Source organism: Frieseomelitta varia, unplaced genomic scaffold (assembly GCF_011392965.1).
Source record: "Frieseomelitta varia isolate USP_RPSP 00005682 unplaced genomic scaffold, Fvar_1.2 scaffold_379, whole genome shotgun sequence".
NCBI lineage: Eukaryota > Metazoa > Arthropoda > Insecta > Hymenoptera > Apidae > Frieseomelitta > Frieseomelitta varia.
The window spans coordinates 195,320-212,042 of record NW_025110122.1 but is presented as its reverse complement, the minus strand read 5'-3'; the positions used below and the strand labels follow the sequence as shown (position 1 = coordinate 212,042).

General features: G+C 43.8%; 1 protein-coding gene across 6 annotated transcripts in view; it reads left to right on the top strand.

Annotated features, from left to right (window-relative positions):
• The window catches only part of LOC122531154 (tensin-1), a 174,341-nt gene that overhangs the window by 46,111 nt on the left and 111,507 nt on the right, over positions 1-16,723 (top strand). For all 6 annotated transcript variants that reach the window (XR_006307208.1, XM_043658830.1, XM_043658831.1 and 3 more), the window contains exon 2: positions 16,291-16,399. Coding sequence is in view for 5 of the 6 variants with exons in the window: in XM_043658830.1 (XP_043514765.1) it covers positions 16,291-16,399 (109 nt within the window). In the remaining variant the exon portion in view is untranslated. The remainder of the gene's footprint in view (positions 1-16,290; positions 16,400-16,723) is intronic.

The following is a 16,723-nucleotide window of genomic DNA, read 5'->3' as shown; positions in this document are numbered from 1 at the left end:
CTGCTAGGACACTCGCGCGCTCACGCCTCTCGAACGCAAGATCGAAAATGAATTTAATCCTATCGCGCGCGCTGTGAAATCCGCTGCCGGGCCTCTCGTCTCGTTGGCAGCTGGAAAAATCCGAGTGAACGAGGTATGGTATGCCTTGTGTATGGCTAGTATTTACTTAGGAACTGGCTCGATCCCGTGCACCGAGAACCATTTTGCGGGAAAGGGTTTGAAACTTTGATAACCAATAATAAAAGAAACCTGAGAGCGCGTTTAAGCTGAAATTGCGCGTAGGAGCATGTCAATAAATTGCAGATGCTGTAAAAGTTGAAATAGCTGGTCTTTTTTTTTTTTAATCGAACTTGCATTGACTTTAATATATGGAAAATCATTTACCGTACAAATGGATCGTAGTAGGAGTGAAATTCGTTTCTCGTGGAGCTAGAACTGCCAATGATTGAAGCATAAAATTCCCATCGGAGACGTTAAAATGAAAGAAATAGAGAAACTTTATAATACAATGGAGCTTTCATTTATACACTTATACGAAAGATTATTTAAATCTTCAAAAATATACTGTTATTGCGTCTATGAAATATCTAACAAAAATTATAAATTGGTCATTTTTTTCATCACTTTGATAGTTCTACTGTTAATTCATCAGAAACGAACATTGCATTAGCGCGACGTTTAATTAATTTTCTCCACTCGCCACTTCGTATCATTGAACAATTTTACGAAATCCAAAAGCGGATCGATTGAACCGCTCTTGCAAATTACAGGAATATATTCTTCTCGTACCATCGACTCTTGCATGTAAACGCACGCATTTCTGTAACAACAGAGGAAACAACGTTGCGCTTGTGCAACTTGTACGTATTTAACAGCTCGATGTAGAATGGGTTAAGAGCGTAGAGTGGATGTTTTAAAGGCCGACGAGATCGCCCGGCGAGGTTGCTGAAAACAGGAACGATGACTTGTTGTTTCCGTCTTGTGATTCCACGAGCGCACGTTTCCCGATTACAAGATCTCTGGTATACTACGTATAGGCAGCATGCACTCGACTCCACGGAGCTAGAGCTAGATGGGTCTAGTTTGCACGAGGAAAGAGAGCCACTCTTTGGTTGAAGGGATCGCGGAATGCACGAAGGCTCGTGAGAGATAACGCCGTGGCTGATTTAATTAACGATAAGTAATTACGAGGCCGGCGTTGCTTAATTGTACGGCCGTAGTACATTATTTTCGTATCGCGGCGCAAATTACGCGTGTACCTCCTATTGTGATTAGAATCTCGCTGCTCGTTCCCCGATTTATTTTATAATTCCCATTAAGCGCGCGTCCGGCAAAAGGGGGGGGGGGGGGGAAGTAAAAGCAAAACGGAGAAAGTGCTTTCGTGAAACCGAGTTTCCACGCTTCTAGAGCAGAGGTTGTTTTACTCTTACGGAATCTACTACTCGCGTGCTTTTCTACGCATTTTTCTACATAGTGACTGATCGACAGGTGGAGAGTGACCAATCGTGGAATATAGATTTCTATAGTTGGCAACTGACGACTCGTGAAGTTTTCATAGTCATGCAGAGTTTATTGGCAGTCACGGTTAGCCTGGTGATTCGTGACTGTTCGTAAAATTTTCCCTCGTTAATTAAGCTCAATTGCAGGGAGAAATATTCTGAAAAGACAGAGTCATCTTGTTAAACAGTTGAATCAGGAATACATATCTTGGCAATAATGGAAGATCCTGCGTAATATAGAATCATCTCTTCGAGGCACAACGAAGTTTCAGCAATGATAGTTTCTATCAACGAAATTAAAAAACTATTTCTCTGAGAGAATGTGCAGCTTTTTCGCGCGTTAAAAATTGCTCTGTCACCGAAACACCGTTTCACCGAGGAGTAAAATTGCCGGGCAATTCTCGTCGAATCGTTTACCTCGCACTGTCTCGCGAACAGCACGATAACGAGCCCGGGAATCGCGGGATCGCGGATGGAAATCGTCTCTGTAATAACACGTCGGTGGGATAACATGCCGTTGTACACTCGTTATCTACCGGGGAACAGCTGTTTCGTTGGTCGGTCACGAGCGTTTGCCAAGAACTTGGGGGAGAAGGTTTCACGGGTTGGAAACTGGGGAAGTGGAGCGGCCGCCTGGGACCCCGGAAGAAAAGGGCCAACGACGAGTCGAGAATCATAAAGCGTTTCTTTCTCTTCGCGTAGCCGTGAATAACACGTCCCTTGAAGTGGCACTCGACCAACAACGACGAACAAACGAGCGCCGACTAGCACGATGAGAAATACATAGCAGAGAGCCAACGAGTCTCGCCACAAGTTCGCGACGAAATTCGAGCGTTTTGATTTTTGTAACTTTGCTAGCGGAGAGAGACATTCGAGAAATTTTCACTGTTCGAAAATATTTGGCCGAATGGTAATTTCATATATCGCGAGTAAATTTCGTTAACAGGGAGTGTTTGAAATAGTCTTCACTCAACATCTTCACCACGTGTGTTTTTCTAAGAGATTGTGTTTCCCTGCGTATTTTAAACTGCCGTTTGTTACTTTATATTCGGTATTTTTATTTGGCGACGCTGTCAATGTGGAGCGAAACAAGCAATATTTTCCGTTTAATGCTTTTTTTATTTCTAAAGGAAAAAACGCAACGCAAACTAAAAAAAAGATATGTCTTCGCTATGATATGGATAATGTAGTCGATGTTGTTGGACGAGAATGTCTGCTAGCAATAAATGATCTCTATTACAACATTCTGTGACAATGACTTGTAAATATGCTTTCAATTATTATTTCTGGATTCCGTGTAATGGAGTCAACACGCTTACAATTTAGAAAAGTTTATTCCTTCACAATCGCGGTCGTGTATGAGATAGAATGATTTACAGTGATTTAGAATGTCTTAGAATATGATGAATGTTTCTAAAGCATGTCCTTATATATATTTGGTTATTATCGTCAAGCGTTTTGGTCATCATTGCCCTTATGACTAACTATTCACAGTCCACTTTTATGTGGACTATTGCTAGCTTATTGTCAGTATTTGCATAGATTCAATATTGTCCGGGTTGGTCATCCAACATTATATATATAATTAAGTATATTTATTATATATATTTATGAATATGAAATATGTTTATTGAATATATTTATTACAATTTATATATTTTTCATATATACATTAAAAAAAACTTGAAATGTTATTAAGATGTTCAATACGAGGAAAATTTGCTTACTGATACGTCGAAAAAAGAAAGGTACAATAAAATTACTTATCCGCAGGCCAAGGATTAATTGTGAGAAACACGGAAATCGATGGAGGAAACAAGAGAGTCCGCCTCGAAGAGTTTCGCTTACGATTTATCGCGATCAAGTGAAAAGAAATCAGGAAAGAAGCCAGGAACTTTTTTCATTGGATTGAATCGCAATCTCTGCCGGCGCGTTGCAACCGATCTTCTTTTTTCTTACGTTTTACAGAAACGTTGCTGTTGTTCTTGCGCGGCTTGCGACGGTATAAAAAAGCAGAAATCATACGAGCCGCCTGTTTCGTTGGTTCGTTGGGTCTCTTTTGCCGGGCCTCGCGATTTAATTCATCCCGTGCCTGGTTCGCGAGAGGAATGGAAACTGTTGTAGGTTTCTTCTCGTGGAACCGGTAATGTAATATGGTAAATCATTCTCTTATCCGACGTACTTATCTTAATAGGTGATTTCCAATTGAGAGAAGTTGAAAAGTATCTTACTCTCTCGGAGATTTTTCCATTTCAATGACTCACGAGGTTGATTCCTTCGACCGATTTTATTCGGTTTGGAATAGATTTCAAATCGGGAAAATATCGTACGATTGCAATTAAGTTTGAAACGAATAATTCTTATTAAGATTTGTCGATTTTCTCGATCCGATCGAGGAGAATAATGGAAACTTGAAATGATATTTCTACGACCAGACTGATCTGAATGAGATTGAACTACATATTTCGAACGTGAACTTTGGTATATATATTATACTAAAAATATCTAATCCGTGTCACGGACGGATAGCAGATCTCACACGCTGTTCAGAAGTGAGAGGGGTGGTGTCGGGAAAATTACGAGCGTTTGTGAAACAAACGACTTATTGGCCGCCGGAAAGAACGCGGCGCGGCCTTTGTTCGAGTCTGGAACTGCGTGGTATCGTCGTCAACTCGTCCATGGATAAATTCCAAGACGACGTCGAGGGCGTCTGTAGCGAAGGGCTGCCGCAAGATTTATATGCAGCCTTCCTCCCATATGCGTACGGTCGAACCATGGGATTATGATGTTTCCAAGTAACCACGGTGACACGTGTGGAACGCTGAACTTTTTCTTTATTGCCTGTGTTCCTACTACCATTTAGGGACAGCCGAAAATTTCCAGCCAGCGGGGCGCGATTGATAGGCTATTAATCTCGTTCGTCGTAAAAATTCTTGTTATTCGAAAATTCGAGTTGGGTTCTCTGAATTAGATAATTAGAAATTAGGAAGAGAGTAATGGAAGCAGGAAACGATTCATTATCTCGAAAATATCTAGACACCTGCCTGAGAGAGTTCAATTTAATCAGGAAATTCTGAAATTCTGAATTAACAGGGTTGTTAAAGGATAACATCCGATAATAAAATCGAGGTTGGGTAATTGTTGTCGGACCGCGTGGCACAGTTTTCGTTTGAAAACTTCACTGTGCACAATCTGCTCAATTTTCAACCGTCGAGTCGAGGAGTAAGAAAACTTCCCTCGAATAGCTGAAACAACTTCCACGATGAGTTCAAGCGGCGATATCTCGTCCAATTATCTATGATAATGTATTCCGTAGGGATAATTTGAATTTATAATTCGCCGATTTCATAGGAGGTAAGCTCGAACTACCGTTCGCGTCGTTCACTTTTCCTACGGAATCGATCAACTCTGTGGTTCGACTCTGTCTCGCTTTAGAATCAGCTAGTAAATCTTTTCCCTCAATGTTGTTTTCCCTCTCCTCCGGAACGAAAAACAGTTTGTCGTCGCCGCGATATAACTCGGCAGCGTCGAGCGGACGACCATTCTCCTTCGTTTCGCTTTCCACGGTTTCCGCCGTGGAGACGAAACTTTATGTACCCGGCCCGTTTGATTCGCGACGCGCGATAAATTCGCATTTGCCTTCGATAGAAGCTCGAGGAGAACCAAAAAAAGAAAAAAAAAAAGAGAGAAAAGAATCAACGAAGCGTAATAACGACGAATTTATATACTCGCCGGTTGTACGATGCAGCCTTGCATATTAGAAATACACGCCAGCCGGTGCACACGGGTAGAAACGTGTAACGCTGGATTTCACGGCTCGAGATTTAGGACTTGCTCTCGCGCGGCAAACGTTCACCATTTTTCACGCACGGCCCCGACGAACGTTCGCTTATTCGCCGCCGTCTGTCCCCGTTCTCGATAACGGACAGAGAGCAAGGTACGGCTTGCAGGGAAATCACAATTGGCCAAATAATCCGGGACCGTTTGTCATCGTTAGGTAAAACCACGACCCGGGCGAATCCGGCCCGTTTCCAGATAGGATTACCAGCAAATCGAGTAATAGTTTCGGAGCGAGAGGGATCTTACCCCCGGTTAGGTTCCTGTATCGAGCTTAACTTTCGCTCGGTTTAGTTTCATGTTCGATTGTTACTCTTTCTTCATCTATTACGGGTCATCGTATCATCTGCATTTGTGGCACCGATAACTATGATGAAATTGGTTTCGACGATTGTTCAGAGACTCTCCGAAACAGTTTCTGGCTGTAAGTTTGGACGGAAAAAGAAAACGACGAAGGATAATTATTTTAAATTCAACGTGAATTAATATTTGCGCGACCTTTCTTCGGTATTATAATAATAACTTCCGAAATAAAATTCGTGCGATTGTACAACGAAGATCCGTAGAAAAATCGCGGGAAAATGTTTGTTCAACCTTTGGAAAATTCGTCGAGAATTTCTATCTTCGAATTAAATGGCACGAGAGAAGAAAATGGATAAAAGTCATTATTTTTTCAGAGAACTTGCACGAAAGTAAAATTCTACGAAAATTCCACAGGAAGGTTTTTACCTATTTTCTCGACGTCGGAATATCCTTTGAAAATTCCTTGGAAATTCGTAGTTTAAATTCGAGAAAGAGCAAAGTGGAAAGAGTCCGTGGATAGAGTAAAAGATTTTGTGTGAAAGGGGTTGCCTATTAGTCGACGTCAGGACACCGTAAAATCCGAGGACAGAATCCTTTCTGTCTCGCAGATTCGGGAGTTTCTCACGAAGTTCGCAATGACGAACGAGGCCGAGCACATTGGCGCTGTGACAGTTGGATCGCGGCGATGAAAAAGCACGCGATCGCGCAGAGGAATAAGCAAGGCGATGTCGTTGCTTATCTCGTCGTCGCGGCCGCGTGTTCCACTGACTTTGAACGATCGGTTGTTGGCTGCGCGAGGCGGGAAGAAAGTCGATTAATTCGAGCGTTCACGCTGCGAGTTTCTTCGTTCCAGACTTCCTAAACCATCTCTTTTAACGACCAGTCTCTTTCTCTAAAATATGGGATCGTTTGAGAAGTTTTTTTTAGCGTGCTCGACACTTGACGTACGAGTGTTTCCTATGTGCCAAAGAAATCCAAGTTTATCAAGGAGCAAGTAATTTACGTAATTGCAAGATGCAGTACTGTAAACGTCCAATTGTAATTGAAATTTATACAATATTCTTTTTATTGTACAATCTAATACCTAGTAAATTTTCCTCCAGTTTACATAGAAGTTCACCGCTTGAATCATAAAAAATTCATTGTGTCTTACAACTGAAATGCATTATAAAATAATGTAATATTAAAACTACAAATACATCGTATCCCGTGATTAAGATAGAAACATCGAAGCAGAATTTCACACCAACGGATCTCTTCAAAAGAGTTAATTGCGAGAAGGAAGTATACACGTCCGTGGCCATAAATCGAAACCGTGGATATCGTCGGCCGCTCGACATTTCCGACCCACTCGGTACCGGGATTCGAGGAATCGTCTCGCTGCGCGAGTTCCGCGAAAATTGCTTCGCGCGGATTTTTACCAAGTACGTGACGGGCAAAGATGCCGTTGACGCACGTGTATTCAATTCGCGCGATGATCACGAGCACCACTCCCACGCTAAAATCTGACCGAGATGGAACCGGTTGCTGGTGCGCAGGAAGGCGCTGAGAGGAGCACCGGCGGTCGTTCCGCGTTTTATATTCCGCGATGCTGAATCGCCGTGGCTGGATCGTCCGTGTTGCACGTGCAACGTAATCTCACGCGGTGTGTCAAGTACACCGTTGCTCCGTTATCGGCCTGTATCTGGATCTTTCAACAAGATCTACCCTCTCGCCTAGCCTCTCGCCGTGTAGATCCACGGATCCTTCTGGCTGGGCCGGGCGATTCGAGTCCCGGTGTCAATAATATCTCCACGTTGCATCGCGAGGGCCACCGGGGGCAGGCAGGGGGAGGGAAAAGGGAACGTCGGTTCCGCGTACGAGGAGATTTTAATCACGCTCGAAAGGAGGAAAGGAAAGAGAAAGAGAAAGAGAAAGAGAGAAGAGCGAACGCGGTGGTCTCTCGCGTCACGAGAGAGATCGTTCTTTCTATTCGCGGTTCTTCTGCATCGTGGAATCGAACGGGAACGATGATTGATAGAGAAGTCGCTGCTTTTACGTGGACATTGATCCTCCGATGGAAGCTGGATAAAATGGTCGGTTAACTCGAGAGAGAGTGGATCTCTCGCTTCCCGGCGTCCCGGAGTCCAAGGTGTCGGATTATGTTAATGCAATTCGTGCTCTTAATTGCTCCGATTCGACGTCGAGATAGATCACGGCTGCGTTCAGTCGAGAATTTTACTTCTTGTTTCGTTATTCCTTGTCGTCCTTTTGTCACGGGCGGTATTTCTTTTTTTTTTTTCGATGCGGTAAATTTTCGAAAATGACATTCGTAACGTCGTTGTCTATCAGTATTATAAAATTGATGGACGTAACGATCGATTGTTTGTCAGTTATCTTCCTCGTCGTAAACAATTAATACACCGATAATGGAATCAATTAATTCGCACAGATTTTCCCAAATTATTTGGCGTTCAACGCGCAGAGTTGTAAACTAATTTTGTTTGTCACTCGTTCTCGAATTCCTCTCCCCTCCCCGATAGAAACTTCCGGTTGCATGGAAGTCGGGTACTACAGATACGAGTACCACGGTTTTCCATCCAAAATTCGTTTTTCTTTCGAAACGCAGACTCGCACGGAGCGCGGAGTCGTCGGTAACCGCTTTGTTCGGCGAATTTTTCCCCGCAAGCGAGCCACGAACCGAGCATGCACGTAACCGTGCAGAATCGCGGTGTAGTTTCGCCTGCTAGCGGCAGAACTATAACTCACGAAAGTCAGAGTCGCGGTCCCGGGCCATCGGCATTCCGGGCGCGGCGTGCGAATAAAAAGCACGAAAGAGAGGGAGAAAGAGAGTGAGTGAGAGAGAGAGAGAGAGAGCAGGAAAGAGCGCCAGAAGAATAAAAATGGAAAGAGGAACGAGAGATGGGCACGGTTCTGATTGGTAATCCCCGGTGCTAACGGCGCGGTAAAAATTCGTGGTAGGAGAGGCAACTGAAAACCGTATGAGAGAAAACGATATTTCGAGAGTTCTCAGTCTCTTCCTCGGGCGAGCGAGATGGCACGATGCGCGGTAGACACACGGGAATTTATTCCATGTGAGAACGATGCTCGAATAAATTTCCATTTCCCGAACTCTGGGGAGAGAGTTCTGGTCAACGATCGACAGGGGCAAGGCAAGATTCCGTGGTAATCGATGCTTACGAGATCTGAATCGTTCTTCTCGACTTGTAAATCGTACGATATGCTGGTGGAAATCTGCAAACGTTGGCGAGAATAGCTGCTGGCACCGTTACTAACAATCGGGGTGTCTGTGAAATCGGAAATTTGTGACGCCGATCGATTAATTCTTATTCAATTAATCGTACAATGATCTTTTCGTCAGCTCCTAACACTCTCGTCGGAAAAGGGCGTTATTTCGCAAAGTGGAAACATTCGCGGTGTTCTTCTCGACTCGAGGGTGTAGCGACGCGCGCATTTTTCAAACGAGCGGAACAGCGGTGACAGCAAAAGGAAATAGAAAAAAATGAAATAGTAGTAAATATTTCAGAAACTCAAAAGCTCGTTGAAGCAAGCGCTCGAGAAATCATATCATTATATATGTATATATACACACACACAAACAAACAATAATCTTGTAATATTTATCAATTAAAAAAAAAAAAAAAGAGTGAACCTCTACAAGGGGACAGTTCAGAATCGCGAGTTTCTTGCTTTCGCGCGAAAAGTTCGTAGAAATTTGCGTTTCATTAAATTACCACGCTGTTACAGGCACAGATCTGCGATCGTTTTTGACGCGAAGCACGTTCTGGATGCTGGCTCGATAATTCATCGCCTCTTGGTTCGTTCTTCTCTCAGTGTTCCTTTCGTCGTTGATGCCGCTCCGTTACACGCACGACTCCCAGGCGGAGTAACGCGATCGTTGAGATATTTTCGAGGAAGTGCATACACGTTGGATTTAAAGCCACCGTCTGCACATTGACGTCAGACGGTACAAGCCTCTTCCTATGCACGCTCTATCATCCGCACAAAGATGTTGTCATTGAAGGCATTAGCCTCGTTTATATTCTTCTTTTCTCCCCCCGTGTCGTTTCTATCGCGTTAGACCACCCCGGTTAATCGTATTTCAACTCGATCGACTGGCGCGCACAGCCTGCTTCTTCTTCTTCTTCTTCTTCTTCTTCTTCTTTTCTTTGTTTCTCTTCATCTCTTCCTTCGTCTTCTTCTCTTGCCCTTCCTCTCTCTATGCATCGCGCATTCACGATTCATCGATAGTGGCCCCCTTGTAATGATTGCGCGACGCGCTCCTTCTCCTTTTTCCGCGTCGATAAATTTGTATTTATGTTCCACGCTGAGAGAGTATCTCGGAGTATTATTTGGAGCTCTCTCGCTGATCTTTAACGGTGCTTTGTTACGCCATCCAATCCTTCGGATTACATTTCCCCTCTTTTCGCTCGATTTGCATCACCTGATACGCGAGACGTGTCGAAAATAAAATTCTTTTCCCCGTTTCTTTCTCGCAAGTAATTCTATGACTTCCGAAGAAGGCAACTTTAACAATATTATATTTGTAGCAGCTTGGAAAGAACTAGCTAGAACAACTTTGACAATAATTGCCTTTGTAAATTTCAAAAAAATGCATGACCGTGTACGTCTACTCAAAAAATCTATACGTTCGAAAATCGCGAATCAAGAAATGATCAAAATCTGAACGAAAGCAGTCCTCCGCGCAGCAATTTTCTCGAAACCAATCGTTCGATCCAATCGTCGTTAACTAAGGTGGAGTTGAAACGATTCGCTCGGTATTCGAATATGTTTTGCGAAAACCGCGCGTTTCCTCGTGCATCATCGAACCAAAGCAGCGTGTAGGTATGTATGCACAGCCAGCGGGATAAAAACCTAGGGCTTTTGAGTGGCAGACAGAAAGGCGGACAAGGAGACGCGCGTGCAAAATAGCGGAGGAGAAAAAACAGCGAGCGTGCACTCGGCCGTGCACTCTCTCTTTCTTTGTATCCACGGCCGGTTAATGCGGGCTGAAGTGTGTTCCGAGTCAAAGCGCAAACACAACCCGACAAAGCTGACTCTGTTCGAGCGCTCGTCCTTCCTCGTAGACCCGCGAGAGACCGACGAACTCCGTCCTCTCTCCTCTCGGCGAACGCTTTTGCACCAGAAGCGCACACCAGCGGCTGGTTGATCGAACCAGAAGCAAGCTCGGTATCGTCCCCGAGAGTCGAACGCACTTGATTTCCACTCGACTCGGATCCCTGGCACGGAACTTTGAACCCCGTTCGGCTCGATCCAGACGATAGTTGGAGTATCGGCTCTCTGTGTCAGTTCCACAACTCACCAACACGCGGTCGGTATAGCACGTAAGAAGAGTCACGCGATTGCAGCGTTTGTAGTTGTATTTGAGTAGCGTTATAATGGAAAAAGAAATCGACAAATGAAAATACACTCATTTTTATGTTCGAAATATTCCATTTATGGATCGAAGTGAATTATTTCCCTGTTCTTTGTAAACGAATGTTGAAGACATTTTAGAATTTATCTGTTTCGAGAAAATTATGATCACAGTCGATTTTCGAACACTCTACGTCAGTTTCTGCTTACGTAGTGTTTTATGCTTTTTACATAAATCGAATTATTCTTTTATTCCTCCCAAAAAGATGTTGAAACTACGTTTTAGAAAAGATTAATATTGCAATCGATTTTTAAGCATTGCACATTAACTTCTGCTTATAGTGTTCTACTTACGCTCATTTTTTTTTTTTATGTATATCGAATTATTTTCTTGTTCCTTCCAAAAAGATGTTGAAATTACATTTTAGAAAAAAATTCAGGTTGCACTCGTTCGAGCAATTCACATCAATTTCTGTTTACACAGAGTTCTCGATCTCTGTGAAAAAGAACGAACATTTCCTTTTTTAAAAGAATGGTTCACCCACAAAATGCACGTGTAGGTTTTCTTGATTCCATTCGTCTCTTTCCACCATTTCCATATGATATTTCCTTCAACCAAAGAAAACTCACCAGAATACAGCTCGCGTACAGTACATACATCTCTCAATTAACAATCGTACTGGAAATTGGACGCCGTGAATCTATTTCGCTCTTCGTTTGTACATTTCCCCGTTTCTCTCGCTCGTTCTCCGCTTCGCCAACCTCTCGATTCGAACTGGTTGTTTCGCGTGGAAGCTGCAACAACGCGGTACCTTCCTTCAGCAGAGTGGCGCGAGGGGGATGAACGTTACCGATCTTCGTCATGCTCGCTCGCGTGGAACCACGCCATCGTCTATCGCATTTTCGCGCGTTCCCTTTGCCAGTGCCGGCCCGCGGAATTCAATTTTCGGTGAGAGCGTGTTGCCCAGCCAGTGTCGAACAGTCGAGGTACAAAGGATCGTTTGGCGAGTTGTCGTTTCAACCGGAAATTGTTTCGTTTTAAGGCCGCGTCACGAGAGCAACGCAAAGCGCAGACGGCATTCCGCGTCGTAATGATCGGCTCTTTTATTCCATTATCTGTTAATTTTCGCCAGGCGACGCATTTCTTATCACGTAACATTCGGACGTATCACTCGTCCTTTTCATTTGCGTATGTCTTGGAGTTAACCTCTTGCCACGCACGTCGAGAACTTTTTGTCCCAAAATTGCAATATTTCCTCAGTTTTAAGTATATTTAAGTATAACAAATAACAAATTTATTATTTCTGAATAATTTCTACCCAGTGATATACCGGCGAGTTCAAAAAGAAAGCGACGAGCTATTGTATACGATTTAGTCGCTCGTTATGGTTCGCGATCAGTTGCCAGCGCAAGTGGTTAAACGCGGGATTGGCCTGTAATTATATATTTTTGACAATAACCCGTAGTAGAATTCTGTTGGAAAAGTACTATTTTTCAATTCTTTAGAAGACTACCGACGAGTAAAGTATAATATTTGAGTACAATGTTTAATAGGAAAGAAATTAAAGTGCAAGGTACAAGGAAAAGTTAATAATATAATAAAAAACACAAGCTTCTACCGATATATTTTATTGAAAATCACTCGAGTATCTGAAAATACACTGTCATAAGTATATTTTAAAATTTCTTTGTAATGGAAAATTATAAATTGATCATTTTGACCACTTTTGGTAGTTTTGACGTTAATCTGTATTCTTCCAATTCTTCTCAGAATTTCCAAGTGAGCCGTATATTTCTCAGCCATTAACCAACGACAGAAATTACCTCACGAGAAGAACCTTGAAACGGAATTTTTCACAAAATTCCGATCGCTCCGACTCTCCTTGAACTTTTGTGTAGCAAAGCAACGGTGATTACAGTCCGTCGAAGCTATTAAAATTCCAAAGTTAACCGTTGATCCTCGATATTCCGTACGAAGTCTCCCCCCTGTTTACCTCGAACAAAATCGAATGAAATCCCAGCCTCGTTCTGTCGTCGTGTGTATGTAATCGATTGGCGTACGTAAAGTCGAGACGGCCGTTATTACGTTTCGGTCGTGTTGGCGGTAATAAAGCACGGAGCCGACGGGTCAGCGTCGACCTCGACCTCCAGGTGGCAGGATATACTCTCTGGAGAGGAGAAAGGTTGGCGAGTAAGAAAGTTGACTGACTAACCAGCCAGGGAGATGGCTGCGCCGATCCACGAGATTTCAATGGATCTCCTCGAGGATTAAAGATCAATTAATCGTACGTGATCAATGGGCGTACGGCCATTCGCTGGCATCAAAGGTCAGTCTCGCTAATGAATCCGGCAATTAGTTACCGAGATACGTGTACAATCGTTCGCCGGGCGAACGTCGACGAGATAGAATTAAGTTACCGTGAAATTGTACATCGACAGGAACCAGCGAATTGTTTTTTATTACGGACGCCATGCCGGCGATAAATCATCGTTACGGGGTTGGACAAGCGAAACCAAGTAGCGTCGATATTCCGTGGAACGTCGATTATTAATCGACGAGAGGGAACTCGCGGGATTTTCTGTTAAGGATCGATCTAGTCGGGTAACGAGCGAGATTGCTCGTTCGGACAGAGCTAATTTGCATCTTAATTGGTCGTGTTTCGTTACTTAACAGAATGAAGTCCAAGGTGGTCTCCCAGCGATCTTTCGTAATTAATAACGGATAAACTCGTGTTAGATAATAAAGTTGTAAAATGCGCGTGTTGGGCAATGAAATCGCGCGAGAGAATATATATATACACGAATGAATACGTGTAATTTATCTGGAATATTTTATTACTCCGAGACGTTTATACCACCGACCAATGATACTCCGCGGCGATCTGACGCGAACGATTTCGACAAATGCAAGAGTATACATGAAACGAACGATCTGATAGGGAAAGGTACGATTCATTGTTTGGTAAAAGAAAAAAAAAAAAGAGAGAAAGAAAAAGAAAGGAGGGAAGGAAGAGACGGAAGGAGAACGGGAAGAAGAATGGAAGCTGCGCGACTACGTTGCACAGGGATGACAGGGAACGGAGCCGAGCTTTTGCATACAGTAACCAATAAGGAAGCTCGTTTCTTCCGCCTCCGTTCCTCCGCATCGGCGAACGCATTTGTCGAGCCGGGAATAATTCAACCGGTGTGACTCGTGGCTGCCCGATAAAACTGATAATTACGAAATATTACGGCCTCTTAATGGCGCGGTATTTTACAATCCGCGTCCTCGTGGCGGCTGCAACTGCAAACGGCCAACTCTCGGCGACGATAAAGCGAGAACATTATACCGCGGCGAAGAACATTGGACTTTCATCGAGTCTGGTTGGCTTTCATCGATGCCGTGGCAAGTTCGGCGGCGGTTATCGCGTTGACATTTTAGAAATTCTGCTATTATATCTTGAAACTCGTATCGAGTTCTTTTGAATCCGTATTAAAAAGAAGGCGATCGATCTGGCAACGAGAAGAAGAAGAAGAAGAAGGTTGAACGAGATAAGGAGAACAGGGAAAGGAGAAACGTGCGCGGTATGCTAGGACGATGTTGCGTGCGATTTGGTATTGGGTTAATTACAGACTGCGTGAAACGAATGACACAGAAACATTCGCTGCAATTATCGTTCCGTGGAAATCGATGGAAAGAATCTCGCGAATTTTATCAACCTACCGTGAAATCCCAAGTTTCGTTCTGATTGGTATATATTTATGGTCAATTAGGTACGTCGGATTCTTCGGATAAGCGGGAAACAGCAGCGAGATCGATATATTGCCCGTGGAGTGAAAATCTTTTTAATCGATTTGCCAACTCTTCGTAACAAGATGATTGGAGGGAAGAAGCAGTTTCAATCACTTCATGTCGGAAGTTAATCACGGTGATTAAGTTTGTTCCAACGAGGGATACGGCGGATCCTAATGTCGGCTTGAAACATATATCCAGAGTGATTTGTTCGAGAATTCACGTGGAATGAGTTTGAATTTGATTAAACGTACGTGCCATTTTGATCGATGATCCTCCTTCACCTTTCTCTTATTGTTAGTCGAAGAATCCTTCTCTTGTAGGATTTCTGATAAAGATGTAATAATCAACTTTATTTCATAGTAATAATAATGATGATAATGAAAACTCCCTGTGGGTTCGGGAGAAGAATAGACCCAACGTAATCCCTGCGTGTCGTAAGAGTCGACTAATAGGGAAATTTAAAGGACCAGAAAACAAATTCAACGATCGACGAAACAGCAGTTTGACCGCGTGGTCTGACCGAGTCAGTACCCATTTCCCTTGCACGCGTTCCAGCGCGGTTTACCATCGTATAAGCCACTTGACAGTCGCTTCTTCGATCGAAACGAGCGACGAACAATCCGTGAAAATGCACGAGCGATTCTTCTCGGGCGCACACATATCGCTGGTTACGATCGTATTCCCGCGAAAGTCGATTGAATTATCCCGCCGCGACGAGGGGAATCGCAAAGCAGCCAAGCCAGTCGTTGACAAACGTACGCGACGCGGCGGCACGTAAAATTTGGCTCGAATCCACGAGATTATTTTTCTGCGAATGTATCGATCGTTCGATCGGGTGAAAGCGCGAGGTATCCGCTTCCCAGGGAAGAGGCGAACGTTGCGTGTTTGTAATCGGAACCTGCTCATCGCGGCATCGCAAACGCTCGAGGCGCTTATTTGCGCATAACTTGGCGAACCGCCTCTTTGGATAGCGTGGCGCGTTCGCTTATGCGCTGTTAACAGATTGAGTGTCAGAGTGGAAACGACCGGGGACAACAATTACAACAATCGTCGGCGAGGCTAGAAAGCTGGTGAAACTTCTTTTTCCTCGTCCTCCTTCTCCTTCTCTCGTTTGTCCTCGTCTTGGTCATTGGTCGTCAGTTTCCGCGCGAGTCTGCCCGGACGAATTTCTTCGCCGCTCGTTTGGTTTCAAACACTTCTCACTCGGCTCATGAATAATAATTTCGAGTGGAAGAAGGAGTTTTTGTGGGCGATGAAGGCAACGTCGAACAACCGCTTCATTTAGAGCGTCTAGACCTCATTGAAACTAACCAGTGAAGAGGGTTCTTATCCACTAATTAAACCAGCTGAAAAAATTCATGGAAAAAGGAAGCATGGGAGCGCGTCTACGGCGTGTCGAGAGATAAGGTTTTCAATGCCATATTCCCTTTTGCTTGTTTATCGACGGGGGAGAACGATCGATATGTGTTAATCGTGTTCCTTGCTTTTCGTTGATTTCAGAGCGAGTTCGAGCCGCAATGTCACGTGTTCCGAACGAAGCAGTTGCGCAAGCCGCGTCCGTGCCATTTGTGCCATCAAGCGGTGATCAAACAGGCGTCGTGCTGCAGAGGTGAGTCGATAAGTTCATTCCCTACGGTTTGCTCGAGCCACCGCTCCGAAAGGGTTCGGTCGGTAGTTCTGTCGGTGCTGTGCACGGTAAAAAAGCGCGATGGATCACCGTGGCGCGCTGGAAAAGGAGGGAAATTTAAATTCGGATCGATTCCAGTCTGTCTAGTCTTCCTTCAGAACTTCCCTCTTCAATATCTCAAATAATTTGTTCTATTTCTATTAAATTCACACTTCGCGTAAAATACTCTATCGCTTTATTTCCTCAGATTTCATTCTTACGAAGAAATCGCGAGAATTGTCGTTGAAATACTTTTTCTTCATTTTC